Source organism: Pinus tabuliformis, chromosome 6 (genome assembly GCF_031772625.1).
Source record: "Pinus tabuliformis cultivar Carrire ecotype Pingquan chromosome 6, CPIR1, whole genome shotgun sequence".
Classification (NCBI taxonomy): Eukaryota; Viridiplantae; Streptophyta; class Pinopsida; order Pinales; family Pinaceae; genus Pinus; species Pinus tabuliformis.
Window position 1 is genome coordinate 768,180,390 of NC_142292.1, and position 20,132 is coordinate 768,200,521.

At 37.1% G+C, this 20,132-nt stretch overlaps 1 protein-coding gene across 1 annotated transcript in view; it reads right to left on the bottom strand.

Annotated features, from left to right (window-relative positions):
- Nucleotides 1–20,132, bottom strand: part of LOC149260990 (uncharacterized) — a 379,306-nt gene that overhangs the window by 266,994 nt on the left and 92,180 nt on the right. Inside the window, exons 4-5 of the mRNA XM_089367025.1 lie at nucleotides 15,541–15,657; nucleotides 7,005–7,079 (exon numbers count right to left, since the gene is read on the bottom strand). Of these exons, the coding sequence (XP_089223151.1) occupies nucleotides 7,005–7,079; nucleotides 15,541–15,657 (192 nt within the window). The remainder of the gene's footprint in view (nucleotides 1–7,004; nucleotides 7,080–15,540; nucleotides 15,658–20,132) is intronic.

Here is a 20,132-nt window from a genome sequence, read left to right on the forward strand (position 1 = left end):
CTGCAAAATTTGAGAGTTAGAGCACATCCGATGCTACCAGAAATCAACACTCCCTCTTAGCGAGGAATGTGCTCTAGCAATGCAACCTGCTGAAGCATCACTTTGTTCTGTAACATCTCCCTCTGCACCGTTGATGTCTGACATGTTGTCCATCAACCACTGTGCAAATGTTGCATTTGTATTGTTGTTGACCCTGCCACTTTCAACACTGCATCCATACTGCAACTCCCTCTGCCACTGTAACTGAGAAATCACTTGTTTTTGCTACTGAAACGAATTCTCTACCATACCCATCTGCTCTCTGAACTGAATGAACTTAGCTCTTCCTAGAGCCTTTGTGAGTATTTCTGCTACATGATCCCCTGTGGGGACATATTGTAGCTTTACTACCCCACGCTGAACACAGTCTCTGATAAAGTGACATCTGATATCAATTTATTTCGACTGATCATGAAATACTGGATTCTCGGAGAGTTTGATACAACTTTCATTATCATAGTAAAACTTGGTCGCTCCCCTCCTTTTTTCGAACAAGCTCACAATCATTTTTCGAAGCCATATAGCTTCGCACATAGTTGTGTTGGCTACCATATATTCTGCTTCTGCTGAGTTCAAAGCTACTGATTTCTGCTTCCTACTGCACTAAGATATCATCCCTAATCCAACACTGAAGCAGTACCCTGAGGTACTTTTTTGGTCTACTGAACTCCCTGCCCAATCTGCATCTCTGAAGTCTGAACCCATTCAATCTGACATCCTCCCCTCTGGAGTATTTCAACCCATATCCAAATGTTCCACGCACATACCTAAGAATGTGTCTAGCTGCCGCCCAATGCACCCTTTTTGGTTCTACCATGAACTGACTAAGAGTGTTAACAACAAAGCAAATGGCTGGCCTAGTGTTGACCAGATACATGAGCAACCCAATGAGCTGTCTTTACAAGGTGGGGTCTACTTCCTTATCTCCTGATGCATCTATTTTATTCCAGTTGGTGAACATGGGAATAGCCATGGGTCAACAATCCTGCATTCTGAATCTCTTCAAAATATCTGTAGCATATCTTCCTTGCCCAAGAAAGATCTTGCCATTCTTCTGCCAAACTTCCAACCCTAGAAAATAATGTATCAACCCCATGTCCTTCATGTCGAATTCAACTTCAAGATTCTTCTTGCAATCCTATATGAGCCTGGCTGACCCTGTTAAAAACAAGTCATCCACATATAATACCAAAATAAGTGGCTCATTGTCTATCATTAAGTAGTAGAGATTGGGATCAGCATCACTTTTGACAAATCCCAATTGCTACAAGTAACTATCAATCCAACCATACCATGCTCTTGGTGCTTGCTTGAGCCCATACAGGGCTTTCTTTAGTTTACAAACATGAGTTCTCTTTTCATGAGTTTCGAAGCCTTCGAGTTGTTTTATATACACCTCCTCTCTATCACCCCGTTCAAGAATGTTGTCTTGACATCCACTTGGTGAATCTCCCATCCCATTTGAGCTGCTAGGGATATAACGAATTTGACAGAGGTGTATCAAGCAACTGGGGCGAAGGTCTCTTCATAATCTATTCCTTCTTTCTGAGCATACCCCTTTTCCACGAACCTAGCCTTGTACTTCTTTACACTGCCATCTGCAGCATACTTGATCTTGTAAATCCATCGTCATCCTACAACTATTCTATCCTTTGGTCTAGGTACTACTTCCCAGACATCATTCGTCATGATAGAGTTGTACTCTTCTACCATGGCATCCACCCACACTTGGTGTTGAACAACTTCCTGAAAGATAGAGGGTTCTTCAACCTAAGCTACCAACGCTTGGTATCTATCAGGTTGTATACGCTGCCTTTTCTCAGTTCTAGGAGCTCCAACAAACTCCTATGCATCCCTCAGTGTCTGTCGTACTTCTCTGTTGGTTCTACCACTGGTGGTGGGAGGCTCAATCAAATCCTCCTCCTGATCCCGTTGTTCCATCTACTGAGAACTATCTATATTTCCTACTTCTAAGGAAATACTCATAATAGTCACTGTACACGATCCCGGTGTCTGTACTCCTGCCTGTCCTCCTTGCTGCTCCTGGACTAGTGGAAAATCTCCTCACTGATCTTCTACAAGCATCTCTCGAGATTTCCTGAAAGCTCTATCCTCCATGAACTTTGCATACCGTCTCACTACAATCTTCATGCTGCTAGGAATGTAGGTTTTGTATGTCGTTGGGGTCTTGTTTTATCCCTACGAGATACCCCTTTTCTGCATTTTGATCCAGTTTACTGCGCTTCTCGTCTGGAATGTGAAAATATGCCACACTTTTGAATATCCTGAGATGACTGACTTCGTCTTCTTCCCTGTGAAGACTCCTTCGGGCGTTTTCTTCCCCAATGCTCTATGAGGAGTTCTATTCTGGATATACACCGTCGTGTTGCAAGTTTTTGCCCATAAATACTTACAGAGATCCTGATCATACAACATAGCTTTGGCTTCCCCAACAATAGTTCTATTTTTCTGCTCTACTACTCCATTCTGCTCCAGATTATATGGAGTTGTCACTCTCTTTTGATGCCCTCCTTTGCACAGAAATATGTGAAGACTTTGACCGTATATTCTCCACCATTATCTAAACGCAATTCTTTTATCTTTTTCCCTGACATATTCTCAAGGAGAGCCTTAAACTCTCTAAATCATTCAAAGACCTCATCCTTGGTCTTTAAGAAATAGATCTAGGTTTTTCTAGAGTGATCATCAATAAAAGTGACGAAGTATTCGCCACCACTAAGAGCTCTTATGGACATTGGGCCAGAGATATCTGAGTGTATCCACCACCACTAAGAGCTCTTGTGGACATTGGACCAGAGATATCTGAGCGTATCAATCCCAATAGACATTATGCTCTATTGTTACTTCTAGAAAAAGTTGTTTTAGCGTACTTCCCTAGCACACATCCTCGACATAAGTCATCATGCTCACTACTAAGGGTTGGTACTCATGTAACAGTCTCTCTGAGCATCCTCAATGCTCTATGGTGTAAGTGTCCCATTCACTTGTGCCATAATTCATTTCATTCCTTTTCACCATTATAGTTGTTGCCTATCAGTTCCATTGGTGATTCAAGTTGCAACCTACACAATTTGTTGCTTCGAATCCCAATTTGTATCTTCTTCTTCCAACTTCAATGCTTGACATATACTTTCTTTCCTATGAAGTATACATCGTATTCCTTGTCCTATAACTGGGACACTGAAATCAAGTTCATTCCTAATCCTGGCACATGCAAAATATTGGTGGCTCGGATGCTGGTCCTTGCTTCCGCCTGAAATGCTATGGTGCTCCTCGCTACTGGAGTACATTTCGTTCTATTTCCCATAGTAATCTGGAAGTCCATTTGTTCTTCTTGATAGCTCGAAAAATGTTCTCACACTCCAGTCATATGAGCAGAAGCCCCACCATCAATGTACCAAACATCTGCTGACGTTGAATTTGCTAGGCATGCAAATTCTTCTTCTAATCTAGTAGACAACTCTGAGACACTTTCAGTATCCATCTTGTGCTATTTTTAACCGGTTTCTAACGTTATCCTACTGTTGTCGCACAAATTGTCACGACAACGCTTAGACCAGGGGCTGTCACCCTGATCCCCGATCTCTCCGTTTAAGCCTGTCTCCCGCGGCTAAGGGGGGTAGACCCTATGGGATAATGGATGACCAACTGGGGACCAGTTGGGTTGGGAGACACGAGGGGAAAAAAGCACTTAATTGATTTTATTAAGTTAATAGACCAGTGCCTTACGGAGTTAATCACTGAATGATTATTTATCAAATGCTTGCAGAAATATGAGCTCATTAACAATCATTTACCATCAAATAACTCAAACTAAGGTTAAATTTTGCCAAATGTGAGATATTTGATAAATGCTCAATGTCTTAACAATATTTCACCAATTAAAATTCGAAAGATTAAACGCTTTAAATAACCACGTAATTTTAAATGCGAACCAGAGATCAGATTCATATAGCTAATCTTCAAATGAACATTTAAGCATGATCAACCACATAAAAATGATAAATATTAATCCCACATCAAAAATTTATTAGCCTTGGCAGAAAAGATATATCGCAAACATGACAAATCCTTGAGCCAAGACTGAATCTGGCAAAATATTTCCAAAATATTTTTATATTTTCAAATAAAACTAAACTAACCTAATGAAACTTTAAATCTAAAATCTAAATAATACTAAACTTAACTAAACTATAACAAAAATAAGAGTTAAATCTAAATCTAGTTAAAAATCTAAATGAAACTGAAACTTTAACAAAAATTGTTAAATTCTAAACCATACGAAAAATGAAACTAAACTAAACCCTAACTATAGCGTACATAGGAAACAAAAGAAATATCAATTTTTTTTAAATTAAAACAACAACTAAAATCTAAATAATATCTATTCTAAAACAAATGAAAATCGAATTTTTCTCTTATTTTTTTTTTTTAAATTAAAACAAAAGCTAAAATCTAAATAATATATATTCTAAAACAAATGAAAATCGAATTTTACTCCTTTTTTTTTAAATTAAAACAAAAACTAAAATCTAAATAATAACTATTCTAAAACAAATGAAAATCTTCTTCTTTTTTTTCTTTTTCTTTTTTTTTTTCTAAATAATATAATACCACATACTAAAAAAATAAAGTAAAAAATAAAAACAATCCTAAACAAAATATGCTAATGTTAACCTAACAAAATGCATACAACATAAAAGATATATGTTCGTTTCCCAGCGTGCAGGTTCGAAGATGGAATGAACTTCGACGAGAGGTTGGAGGATGGTCGACGGTAGAAGAAAAGGAACAAGGCAGCGTAGAGGGTTTCGACTTGCAGGATTGCGGAAGGATTGACAACAGTGTGTAGAAGGCAATGTTGCACGAAGCGGGAGCGAAGCGGAAGCGCGAAGCGGAAGCGCGGAGCGCGGAAGCGTCATTTTCCAAAAATCTAGGAAGCGAAGCGTCCGCGGAAGCGTCTGCTATATATATATATTTTTTTATTATTTTTTGCATTTATACTCAAAACAAACATCCCAAATACCAAATTAATTGTAGAAGACATGAAAACATGCATATTTTTGCATAAATCAAGATAGATATGGCATCCATGATTCCATTGTAGTTACTAGTATGTACAACAATCATCTATATTCTAGCTATTACAAACATACATCAAATTTTTAAGCATAGGGTAGATGTAGGTAAGCCTACGTTGTTGAGCGCATGTCAACCGGTATACGACAATCATGTTATTAAATTGAAAACAAGTACATTATACAATTGGAGCACCATGACACGATAATTCGAAGTTGACGTATACGTTAGCCTATTTATTTGGTATGATCTACTTGAAACTAAGGTTTAGCATTTGAAAATCATAAAAAAAAAATTAAAAAAATTGTATAGTACGAAAAAACTAAACTTTGGTGTTATCGCTATCACTGCCTACCATAGTGACATAATAATAGAAATAAAATTTAAATCGGTCAATCATGTTATGTTTAATCATGTTATGTTGATAGTGTATCTGTAAACAAGTTGGTGTATTTTGTAACATCAGTCAATATAGAAAATTATAATAGCCGTATAAAACTAATAGCACAACAACAATTCTATGTTGACATAGCCTATATGATGATTATGCTCTGTTGATTATTGTGTATTGAGTTGGACTTACTAATTATTTCACAGAGAAGCTACAACACCATAACTGATATGCGCAAGAAGATAACTATTCATTTCTGAGCCATGCTCCATTGCTCGATATAGGTCTCTCCGTTAGGGTATTGCATTTCTCTATATGAGAAACTTTGTGGCTGTCAATGAAAGATCATCATTACAGTTACCAATCATATTAAAACCCTTCAAACCCATAAAAATTGTAGTAAGGAATCAAGGTCCAATGTTGTGTCTTAAACACACCACATAAACAATTAAAATAATTATCAAATTTATTATCTGATGACAAGTTATGGATTAAACAATAATTTGCTACACACCGTGAAGTTTCAATAACTCGACGATGCATTGAATGTATGTAAAACATAGTGCGTATTCTTATAAATAACCTTTAGATTTTGAGAATTATAATTCATTACAGAACTCCTCATGGAGATGCTCGCATAACTCCACCACTATCGTAAGCGATCTGGAATCCAACGTGCAAACAACATGATTTTAATAGCGCTTCCGGAGGCAACGCAACCCACATTCCAGGAATCGATTTAAAAATTAGGAATCGCGCTTCGCCTGGAGGTTCCGGAACGCTTCCGTACGGGACGCGATTCCGGCCTAGGATCCGGGGGGGGGCGATTCCTGCAACTATGGTAGAAGGTGCAGGGAATACGTTTTGATTGCGGACTTTATATATATATATATATATATATATATATATATATATATATATATATATATATATTGTTTGCAGTTGCAAGTTTGGACGAGCGTGGAGATGAAGGGAATGGCTGCAGGCGGCTGGAAATGGACGAGGGAGAAAATGCAGGTGGACTGGACGTAGATCAGAGTGAAGAGCAGCGTGAAGGGACGAGGATGGGCAGCTCGATTGGAACGGTGATAGCTGAAGCTTTTGAAGAGCAGGTTTGTGTGGGACGTAAGGCTACGGAAGATTAGAGCGGGCTGAGGACGCAAGTTTTGGAGTGAAGCAGGGTTTGGCAGCTCAGAAAAACATGCATAGGACGCAGATAGGGTATCGATGAAGTGACTGTAGGTTGAGGGGAGCGTGTGAATGGGTGGAAATGCTTGGAATTGAGAGAATACGCAAGGGTAGTGCTGCTTGAAGAGAACTGCGAAAATCAACGAAGTTTGAAGGAGAAGCGTGGTAGAAACGCAGGGATTGCAGCGATTTGATTGCAGAAGCTGAAAGAGCAGCAGTATATGGAGAGGCTGGAACGCAGCTTTGCCTCAAAAAATTTCAAAATGTCCCTGTAACACAATTAAACCTGTAACATGACAAAACCCTGAGCAATAGCAGGGAGCTGATCAAACCCTCGGAAGTCTTCAGAAAACCCTGCAACCTGTAAATGGAAAGGAAAAACACCCAGAATATATGCAAAAAATAAAACCCTAAAAACCAGCTACAAAATTTACAGCTTTGTGACTCTACAACAGCCAGATTTGTCAGTAACCCTCCATAATATTTTCAGAATATCAGATTTACTATGAGATACTTCAGAAATCTCTCATGCAATTCAAAAAAAAATAAACTTTAAATGTCAGACCCAGAATCGAAACTAGCTGGGCTCTACAAGAAAATGCTTTGCGGGAGTTGGCTGGTTCAGCCGAGAACTTCCCCAAACGCCCACTGATTTTCTCAATAAGGGTTTCCTGCACAACTCACTTCAACCATCAATAAAGACGGAAAAAACAGTATTAAATTCCAGATGCAATGGAGATACCTACCATTATTCCAAAAAATTTATTACTATTCAAACCCTAGTAAGTGAACAAGATACCTGTGTTCAACAATACTCTACATCAAGCTATTACTAATGGCTGAAAATAAAATTATGCAGAAAATAAAACAGCTCACAGCACTTCAGGAGAGTAACACCAGCAAGATTTCAACCCCAAAGTCTTTCTTTATTTGCACCAGAAAAAGTTTACAAGAGAGCTTTCTTCAGCGCAAGACTCACAGATTGAATGATCTCAAATGACCCCTAGCACCCTATTTAAAGGAAAAATTCCCAATGGCTAGTTCGAGTGATCCATGTCAAAATGATCTCGACCGTCGATGAGGATCAAGATATCTTTTAATCTCATCCGTCGAATTTTTAAATGCATTTTAATATATTAAAAAATTGAAATTCTGCATTTATTTACTCAAAAATTTGACTTATTATTATTTTATTATTTTTTAAATTTTTATTTTATTTTATTTTTTTATTTTTTAATTATTATTTTTTAAATTTTATTATTATTTTTATTTATTTATTTATTTATTTTTAATTTTTTTATATTTTTTAATTTTTTAATTTTTAATTTTTTTAATTTTTTAATTTTTTATATTTTTAAATGGATCCTCGAACTTAGCCTTTGGAAAAATCGCCTAGGACTTAGGACTTAGGACTTATGAGGGGATTAAAACATTTCCTAACCCTCAAGACACTGTACACCATGACTTTTACAATTTTACATCTCAAGGGGGGGAAACCCATTTGACATAGACCCTCATAGACCACCCAGTCTTGCGACGCAGATATAATCTAGCAAATCAACGCACTAGGATTCCCCTAAGATTCTAGTGACAAAATTCATTCCGGCTTTGGGGTTAGGCTGAAGGAAAACTCTGCCGATCATGGATCGATGAGACAAAAAACCTTCCAGAACGTAGATTATCACTAGAAAATTAGGTCCACCTAGGCAATTTACATACATGACTCAGCTCTGCTAAGATTATTTACAATTCACACATGCAGACTGGGTTTACAACATAATATGATCAAGTCGACGATGATTGTCGAATGGCATGGACACATCAATCAAGCGCTATCCCTTTTGCGAAGAAAAGGGGGTGTACTGCTATGGGAAGTTGACACGTAGTGGTCAACACCTACCATAGCAACTGTTGCAGGAAAAATTGTGTCCCACCTGAGAAAAACCCCTCTTCGCTAAATCCTCTGCTGCGTTGTTCATTCTGCGACTGACAGATTTCGATAAGGAAAACTTACCTCTCTGCCGACTCACTCAGAGAGAGTTTTACCACGAAAATCTAATCCTCTTGGCTTGAACTGCGCAAATCCCTTGGAGATTCGAATTACTGCCCCTGTAGGAATTTTGAATTCCTTTCTTCCTTCAACGCTAGGTATTCGGCTCTTTTCTTCTGCTTTACCTCAGCTCCGATACCATGTGAAAATTTCTAAATAGAAATCCAACTGCAGTGATTAATATTATTTCTTCTACTTATTATCTCATAAATAAGTTATTCACAGTGTTCTTACGACAAATATTGAAATATATTCTACTGCAACCTTCACAATTAAAATATTGTAGAAAGTAAATGCAAAGAAAACACTGGCACAAATACAATCACAATGACACAACTATTTTTGGACAATCGTCCCTGGAAAAACCTGATGTGGGAAAACCGGTCTAGCAGATGAGGGTTTCTTTATTATTCTTCAGCAAAATCTCATGTACAAGTTACAACCAACAAAACATTAGTGAGAAAATTTATAGATGCTTCCTGACAAATTTCTAATCCAAGAGAAGTACTCCTCTTCCCTCTAAGTCATTTTGCATCCCTTTGCATCAATTTTCCCACGCTAGCCCAGCATCAAACTGCCCACGCAGTCCCAACGTCAACCTGCCTCTGTGTTGCCTCTTTCTGCGTCTACCTGCTTTTGCGTTGTCTCTTCCTACTCTACGTCATCATGCCTTGCACTCTCGAAAGATGTTGATGCCCTCTCTTCCTTTCTCACCTGCAACTCTCCCTCTGATTCAATTTTATCTTGCCGAACTTCGACCAGTGAGAAAATCAATCTTACTTGGGTAACTGAGTATCTGCCTCTAGTGTGTTCTCCAAGCGCCCATCAAGCCTTCTCTTATAATCCTCTCGTTGATCAAGCAATGGCCCAGATTTGATCCTAATCAATGACTAGGATCATATTGACTTGATCTTCGCCTTCTTCTAGAAGTTTCACCCACAGTTAGATTAATACCCATTAATTATTTTAATTTCCTCAGTTTAGGCTTAGGGTCCCATTAAAAATAATTAATTATTTTAATAAAACTGTCTCTTGGTGGAATTTCCCAAAACGATTTATGGGTATTGGACAATGCATGTGTAAATAAGCCTCCCTACAAAATATGAGATTTAGAGCACATCTGATGCTACCAGAAATCAACACATCCTTGACATGCAGAAAGGGCAACTATCGAACGAATGGTGGTGTATCAAGCCATAGGTGCAAATATATCATCATAATCTTCTCCCTCTTTCCAAGAGAATCCTCGGGCCACAAACTTTGCATTATATATCTCAATGCTTCCATCAACTCCATGTTTGATCTTGAATAGCCATTTTGAAGTCACAACAAATTTCCCCTTTGGTCTCGGCACAACATCCCATATGTCATTCTTCATAATTGATCCGTACTCTTCAGCCATAGCATCCTTCCAGACTTGTTCTTTCACAGCTTCTTCAAAGCTGTGAGGCTCAACTTGCATTATATTGCTCATAGATACAACATATCCCTGGAATCTACATGGCTTCTTGCTCTCTCTAAAAGACCTTGCCGGAATGTGTTTTTTGGCATCCTGCAATGTATCACAAAGCCACAATGGACTATTCTTCGGAGGAGGATCCAAGGTATCCATAGTCTCTAGGGGATCATCAAAAATGTCCCTCCCAGATTTAGGCACGAAAGGAATATCTAAAATATCCATGTCATCATTCTTCTTCTCAGGCGAAGGAGGCAGAGGAAGGTCCCTTACCTTCCCAAGGGTAGCATCTTCGCCAACTGTTACATCTCTGCTAATTTCAACCTTCCTTTGACTAGGAATATATATTCTAAATGCTTTAGAATCTTCACAATATTTAACAAGCATAGTTTTTCTTCCTATTGATTCCAACTTGTTCCTTTTGTCCTTCGGCACATGAAAATGTACGGCGCAGCCAAATATACAGAGGTGACTAACATCGAGCTTAACACCTATGAATACTTCTTCAGGATTCTTGTTGTTCGATGTTTGATGAGGTACCTTTTTTTGTACATATATCGTTGCATTAGTAGCTTCTCCCAAAGAAACTTTGGCAACTTTTGATCATGGAGCGTGGCATGGGCAGCGTCTACAACAGAGATGTTCTTCCTTTCGACTACTCCATTTTGTTCAAGGTTATAGGGCACAATCGTCAGGCAGAGGAGGCGGAGCAAGGTCCCTTGCCTTCCCAAGGGAAACATCGTCATCGAATGTTATATCTCTGCTAATTTCAACCTTCATTTAACTAGCAATATATATTCTAAATCCTTCAAAATCTTCACAACATCCAACAAACGTACCTTTTCTTTTTGTTGCTTCCAACTTGTTCCTTTTGTCCTTCGGCACATTAAAATATACGAGACAGCCAAATAGACGGAGGTGATTAACATCGGGCTTGACACCTGTGAATATTCTTTGGGATTCTTGTTGTCTAATGCTTGATGAGGTACCCTGTTATGAACATATACAGTTGTTCTTCCTTTCGACTACTCCATTTTGTTTGGGATTATAGGGCACAATCCTTCCTTCTTGCAAAAATATATAAATTCATTTGCGATATACTCTCCACCATTGTTAGACCTGAAGATCTTAACTTTCTTCCTTGTTTGATTTTCGACCAAAGCCTTGAAATTCTTGAACAATTGAAGGCCTCATCCTTATGCATCAAGTAATATATCCACTTCTTTCTTGAGAAATCATCAATGAAGGTAATGTAGTAGAGATGTCCACCAAAAGGTAGTGTACGAACATCGGACCACATGTCGGAATGAATGAGTTAGAGGATGTCATTTGCCTTGTTCTTGCTAGAGGGAAATGGTCCCCTTGTCTTCTTTCCACTGGCACATCCAAGACATACTCCATTGCGTTGGGCTTCAACATTGGGAATTCCAAAGACTAATTTCTTCAATTTTGGAAGCGCTTCATAGTGTAGATGGGTCAATATTTGATGCCATGGCTCGCTTTGATGATTAGTATCATGGACCAATGCTAGAAGAGGTCTTCCTTTGATTCTATAGAGTCCTTCAAATCTATATCCCAATGTGAATGCATCTCTCATAAGGGATCCCACCGGCCAAGTAAGTATTTTTCCCTTGATGAAGGCAACCTTCATCCCTGTCTTCCAAAGAATATATGGATACCAAATTCTTCTTCAACCTCGACACATACATCAGATCATGAAGCAAAACAGATTCCCCAAAGTCCAAATGGAATTTGACAGAGCCAAAACCTTTCACGGGATGATTGGAGTTGCCTCCAAGAATAATTTTCAAACTTGACTCCCTCTCTACCAAATTAGAGAGAACTTCCTTATAACTGGAGAAATGATGAGAGACTCCACTATCAATCAACCAATTATCCCAAGTGCCTGAAGGAGAGGAAATAGAAAGTATGGAAATAAGAATATATTTAGATTCATTTGCAAAATTACTTTCATACCTGGTGTTTCTTGACTTCTTTTGAGGACGATGGTCTACTTCATGATCAATTGGTCTTCTTTCCACTGGCACATCCAAGACATACTCCATTGCGTTGAGCTTCAACATTGGGAATTCCAAAGACTAATTTCTTTAATTTCAGAAGTGCTTCATAGTGTAGATGGGTCAATATTCGATGCCATGGCTCGCTTTGATGATTAGTATCATGGACCAATGCTAGAAGAGGTCTTCCTTTGATTCTATAGAGTCCTTCAACTCTATATCCCAATGTGAATGCATCTCTCATAAGGGATCCCACCGGCCAAGTAAGTATTTTTCCCTTGATGAAGAAAACCCTCATCCCTTTGTCTTCCAAAGAATATATAGATACCAAATTCTTCTTCAACCTCGATACATACATCAGATCATGAAGCAAAATAGATTCCCCAAAGTCCAAATGGAATTTGACACGGCCAAAACCTTTCACGGGATGATTGGAGTTGTCTCCAAGAATAATTTTCAAACTTGACTCCCTCTCCACCAAATTAGAGAGAACTTCTTTATAACTGGAGAAATGATGAGAGACTCCACTATCAACCAACCAACTATCCCAAGTATCCGAAGGAGAGGAACTAGAAAGTACGGAAATAAGAATATATTTAGATTCATTTGCAACATTACTTTCATACCTAGTGTTTCTTGACTTCTTTTGAGGACGATGGTCTACTTCATGATCAATTGGAGCGTCTCTTTTTGTTCTTTCATCTCTTAGATTACGATCATATCTTCAATCGTCTCTTATTCTTTGATTATTAAACCTGTTAATGTTGCTTATAGTGCTGTAGCGTGGACCATTGTTCTTATCAGGGCAATCTCGAGCATAGTGACCTTTCTTGTGACAATTCTAACATTCAATGTTTGATGCTTCTCTTTCATTCCTTCTTTTTGAATTTCAAGGAGGCTTGCTTGAATTTGATGAACCTCCTTTTCCCTTCTTTTTCTTGTTATGAATGCCGAATGTAGTGATTCTCCTTCTTCATGATTTTGTACCCTACCTCTATGAACCATCCTTGATTCCTCTTGAGTGAGCTTTCCAATGAGCTCAGCAAATGATGGGACAACATTGTTATTGCTTATAGTGGTAATGAAGGTTTCCCAAACAAGAAAGAGATCTCTAAGGGTCACAATCACCAATTCCCTATTATGCACAGTTTCCCCAACTCTCTGTAATTGATCTCTAAGACGAGATATCCTCATAATGTAGGATTGCACAAACTCTCCTTTATTCATTTTCATATCTTTGAGTTGATTTTTAAAGGAGATGACTTCATTCAAATTGTTGACTTCTTGCTAGCTAGCTTATCATACATATCCTTAAACTTCTTCAAATTTCCAACTTATGCAAGTAAATGATCGTCTAAACCATCAACTATAATTTTATTTTCTTTTAACTCACCTTTCTTATACTTGTTCTTGGCGGCAACAAAAGCATTCTTCGGGGGCTGAAGTACTTTTCCTTGTATGTATTCCCAAGCATCATTGTCTCCAGTTATGATTTCCAACCTGATCTTCCAAGCATAAAAGTTAGATGAATCACCTAACTTCTCATTATCCTTGAAGAAAGAGAAAGACATCTTAACTTGATTAGATAGGCTCCTTCGACTTTTCAAAAAAGATTGTTTTAACTCTTGCCTCCTTTCAGCTTTGTCCTTCACCTTAGCTCTGATACCATGTTAATTTTTATACCACTCTACGTTGTTTCAGTTACTTTAGCCTAATTCAATTGTTCAATTAGCAAGCTTTCAATAACAATTAATACTTTTCATCAATAAATAATAACTAAGGATACAACAATAATGCAATGACAAATAGGAGACGATCAACACATCAACAAGAGACACCAGATTTGGTCAAAGACCAAGGAAAAACCCCACAAGGGGGGAACCCTTCGTAATTCTTCTTCTATTAGATTGTCATAAAATGTTCAGTAGAGATTACAATGAGCCCATACAAAAATATCCAACAATATCAACCAAACAATATCAGAAATATGATCCCAGCAACATTGCTGATCAAATTTAGCTTTCCAGATCTATAGTCAACTGTCAAACTGAAACCCTAGATCCCAACCACATGGAGGAAGGGTTATGCGTGCAGTTGAGATTCTCCAACCGCACGAATGAGCATGCATGCCTATGGTTATCATTGAAAATTTCTTGAGTCAACCCGACGGCTAGAAACCAAAACCCTAATCACGCGTGCGAGCTTCGAACCCTCCGATTTCGGACTTATACGAACCAAACTTCAGACCTAAACCAATCCAATGAATGAGAGAAGAAGATGCTTGATGATGGTGTCCTAATGAGGTTCACTTGAGTTGTATTTATAGGCTTCCAACAATAACCAATTTGCTTTAGGGCCAACCAGATCAAATGTGACATTTTGTGCTTCAATTAAAAAATACACTTTCCCTTGTCCAAATTGAGTGCTTCAAAAATCAAAATAGCTCCTCTCGAAAAGAGGAATCTAGTCCCATGATTTGAATTTGTCACTGAGCTGCCAAATTAACAATTTCTAGTATGGTCAATATGTTCATAACTAACATGAAATGCCCAAATTCATATTACAAAGAGTATTTGAATTTTGGCCTCTGTCGTGCTTGAGTTCTCCGTAAAGGTCATTGACTCCTTTTGTAGCCACAATGTTGATGATTTGACCACCTCAAAGGTTTTTAGGCTCATTCCAATAAGGGAACTAAATCTATACATCAAAAGCTCCAAGTTGTAACTAGGAGGATGTAAGGACCAAGGGGTGTTGGAGAGAGTTGAGATGGGAGCAATAAGGGTTGAGAGAGAATTTTGAGAAGAAGAAGGTCAAGAGGGAGAGAGAGGATGTCAAAGAAGTGGCGAGGGAGAAAGGAGAGCCAAGGAAGCCACGAAGGAGGGTTGGGAGGACAGGGAAATCGAGAGAGCAAGGGAAGACTTAGGGGGATGGAAGGTTGCAATGAGGACCTTGTCCGCATTGTGATAAAAAAGTGCAGCAATTAGATAGAGACAAGAGATGTGATTATATTTTATTTAATGGAGTTCTCATCCAAAGATTAGAGATTCAATTTACAATCTCGTTCTCCACATGAATTGTTTAGGCCATAACAAAAGCCTAAAAGGAAAATAAATATGTATATTCAATGTAGAGATAAGCATCTAAGATCAATTATTGTTTTTACAATATTTACAATTACATCTTACATACAAAAGAAAAAAATACAATGCATTTAGTTAAGAGAAGCAAGAAAAAAAAATTGGAAAGAAATTAAAACCACTTAGCATGTTCCAAGTAACCTCAAATTTTATGCATGTACCTTTATAAACTTGAAATTTTTTGACTCTCGACAACCAATTAGATTTCTCTTGATAGGACTGCAAGGATTTCCATGCACACAAGTTCTTACTGGAATCAAAGAACATAATAACGGATCCTGCAAAACAGATGGTCTTAAATCATAGACTTGTAACAGTTATATATTAATTACTACACCATACATTATGCCATCAATGATACCCAATGTCTCTAGTATTTTATGGCAATAACATTAAATTGTTTGTATTAGAGGCTTTGTAAGTTAGGGACTTTCAAAACAAAGAATTAAGCACAAAGTACATTATCAATGTTAAACCTTCCATGTTTGTTCATATAACCAAGAGAGGTAACTGACAACCCCATGCAAAAGCATATGATAATAACTCAATTTACGCAACAATTATTCATAATATATTTCGAATGTTCCTTGGAGTCATTGTCAAATCTACACCATACTCAAAGAACATAAATATATCAATCATAAATTGCTTAAGCATAAAGGAAATTATTCTAAACAATTTCAATGATTATTAAGACTTCTTTTTAATATCAATATGTTAAAAGATAAATACAATGACATCATTAAGTAGTGATTGATTCCAACTCTTGAACAACATTACTAGGTTCCAACGAAAAAAACAATATCATCGGAGGATGAGATAAAGGAGATTAGCTATGAGATTGAGTCAAACTAATATCATAGTAGTAGGAGAAAAAACTGACAAGAAATTTCGCCATCTTTTGGAACCCAAATATAGTCAATCAAAGTGAACTCTTCCTATGCGTGCAAAGGATAGATCAAAATAGAGGGTCCAGTAAATTCTTAAATATATAGTTTTAATGTCAATGCTTATGCCCCTAGCAACTAACATGACAAACTTAAAGTGTTAGAATTTGCTAGAGTTCTATAGGAAATAATTGACCAATCGCACTGGTCAATCAGAGAAGATTCTAAGAATATTTTATAGTTTGAAGAAAGGTCGAAAAGGAACAAGTGTTTGGACAGAGGAAGTGAATGACCCGAATCTCTTCTCCATAGAAAACATATAATCGACATAAAACAAACAAAAAATCAACTTACCTAGTATAACAAAAAATACAGAACAACTATTAAAAGATGGTTTGCATGGAACTATTGATTGGAACCTTAAATAGTAAGAGGGTTAGGGTCTAATCATTGGCATATCAAGTTTGGGTAGTGTAAGGAAACCAAGTTCAAAAAACAAAAGAGAGATATTCAAATTTTAGAAAATGTCAATAACACACCTCGATTTGACAAGTAAAATACAGGAATGGTTGAAAAATGAAAACCCAACACCAAGGCTAAAACTACGTTCTAGAAATATGCTAAACTTCTTGAAAATTATCTAAATGACAAGAATATCCAAAATTGGAAACAAACGAGAAGAAGCAATTAGAAACTAAATTGATTTAAATAGAAGACAAGAAGAATCGATTAGAAACTAAATTGATTGAAATAGAAGATTCAAAAGCAACGAGCTTTTAAAACACCTATTCGGTCAACAAATCATTAATATCATTAACATAGACATAACAAAAAAACAGAAAAATAAAAATATAGAAGTTGAACTAACAAAAGGAGGTCAAAGCCTCATTACCAAAAAATTGATGATGCAAGAAGCATCTCGTTACAGGGCTAATATCCTACCAAACAAAACATTATCATTGGACATGGGACCAAGTAGAGATCTTAAAAGTCAAGACGCATCCCAACATTGGTAACTAAGAAAAAAATATCAATACGATTTATATAGACTATATGTTTTTCTAATAGATTCCATTAAAGAATTACAAAAAAACAAGCAAGGACCTAATATCAACAAATCTAGGTGTTATGTAAGGCAAGGTGTTCCTCATTCCCCTATTCCTTTTATTTTACGAGTATAGACTCGTCGCTACTTAAGAACACAACCAATACAAAAGGGATCAAAGGACCTGTTGACCATGCTTGTGTCAACTTCCCCAAGATGCAGAGTACATGTCAGCGAATGAAAAAAAATTCAAGTCATCATCATCATGCAGCTTCGATTTTGTCATTGTAATCCCAAATTCTACAACCCTATTGACCTTCATTGTAAAAATGATTCTAGTATGACTATGAAGCCATGTAAAAACATCTAGGTAAGCCTTAACTCTTAGCAAAGGGTTTCACTCTAGGGATGTGTTTACCCTCTGTCCATTATTCGCGTTTTCTAACCCAAATAATTGGCAGAGTTTTTCTCCTACACATACCCCAAAGCTAGAGTGGGGCTCAATGGTAAGGTCTTAGGTGTAGTTATTAAAATTTGCAACTAGGGCCAAATTCCACTTTGGACAACTCATTTGATGGAGATAATTATTGCATTGAATTCCTCTATTCGAGAGGACCAAAATCGACCTAAAGATCACTAAATTTCGACAAGGGGAAATATGTTTTTGAAGTGAAGTCCACACATGAGCAAATTTTGGGTCGGGCACACCATCATATAAGATAATGAAGCCCAACAAACATGTCTTTTGACCTTCATCGATTCATATAAATAAGAAATACTTTCACCCTCATTTGGTATCATCATCACACAACATATTCTTCTCTCCTCATCTGATTGACGTGTACACCTCATTGGACAGCGGTTCTTTTCACATGTGTGGCAGAAAGGAGGATGTATTTCAGGAGGCCGAATTTTATATCTGTTGTAGGGTTTGACCAGTGTTGACCAAGGGCTATTTGACCTCCTTTGACTCTGATTTTTGTGCGTAATTTTCTGTTTGGACAGGCCATATTGTTTAGCACAAAAAACAAGAATTTATGGGCACTTTGACCTATGTTGACTGCAGAATTCACTTCAAGTTGGCCAAGTTTGACTGATGTTTGGATCATTGTTTTGGGCTGACTTTGACCAGAAAGAGAGGTTGAGTTCCTCTCTCCTTTGACCAAGCTGTTTTGGAGAAATTTCAACAGACTTTGACCGTTGTTGACTTCTAGTTACGGCTGATTTGACTGCTGTTGTCTGAGGGCAAAATTGCAGATTTTACAGGGTTGTTTTGGACAGTGATTTGGCAAGTCAATTTTGACTTTGACTTTGTATTATTGTACTCTCTCTCTCTTACTGCTGAACATTTGATATTTATGATAAGAAGAATTAATCAAGGATTTTCCCCATCTTGGGGTTTTTCCCTGGCATTAGCTAAATATTGGTGCCTTCCTGTCTTTTCTTGTCTTCTACATTTATTGTTTATGTTCTATCTACTGTTACTGTCAATGTGATTAATGGCTTATGTAATTGCTATTGGAAATTGAGCGGAAATTATCTTTGGGCTAATAAAAGGACATTGAAGTAACTGATACAAGCATAGAACATACCATTGTTATCTAAAATTAACAGTAGTTCTAGTGATATCGAGTCTATGTAATTATCATACTAGATCATCTGTCTTGTGTTGCAAAATTTGGTTGAGTCTAGAGGTCACATTTTAAATTTCCCCCTTCTTTATGGGATATCGATGTAATATTTGATGTAAAAGGTGTTGTCTAGAAATATTTTAGGTGGATTATTAATCATAATTAGACATTATCGCCTAGATATTTTAGACCCACTTTGAGGGTGCAAAATATGTGTAAATCCCCTCTTGAGTAAAATTCATTTTATTTTCGAGAAAAAATGTAAAAATGAATAACCTGGAAAAATGTAAAAAAAATGAAAGTGAGAAAATTAAATTCTCCCAGAGTGGAAAAATTATAAAAAATTAATGACGTCCTTTTTCAAAGTCAAATATAAGAAAGGATTCTTTTCCCAGGGCAAAAAGTCCCACTCAAAAAATTCATTAGGCCAGAAATAATTATTTCCTCAAGGAAATCAAAATTTTGGTCTAGTTGGTTATTTTAAATGAGGGAATTTCGAGAATTCAATTTTTTGAAGATTCTCCAGTGCTCCAAAACCAAACAAAAGTTGAAGATTGATCCATCCAGCACACCCATCAAGGAGTTTGATATTTTTCTGGAGATCTATGCAGTAGTTATCAAGGGATCAAATTGTTTTGACAAGGATCAAGCCATGGATCAAGGTAACTAGTCGTTTTTCCACTTGGAGGGGTCTCACACTCTCATTTTTTCTATATAAGGAATTTATTTGCTCCTCATTTTATATCATGAAAACATTGAAAATTTTGTTATCAAGCTCTAATTCAAGCTCTGTTATTTGTAATATTTTTCTGGAATAATAAATAAGTCTTTGGGGTTTATTCGTGGTGGTGTTCCCCTTCTGCTTCTTGTGGTAATGTTTTTCTGGATCATGTTCTTAACACTCTACTAAATATTTTATAATTTATGATTCCATTAGTCATTGGTTGGATTAACTATTTGCACAGGTATCTTGCATTAGTTATTGGGTTTTAGAGAAGCATTCTAATTCAATTTATCTAGCAGGTATCTCTAGATTTTGAGAATTATTGTGTTATTTATACCTCTATTGATCTAAGCACTTGATCTTAAGTGCGTGGGGACTCTATGGTATCCAAATCTTGGGCATGAGGGGAAGTCAACGAATGGACTAGCCAACTCCTAAGACAAGAAAGCTTAAGAGCCCACTTTGT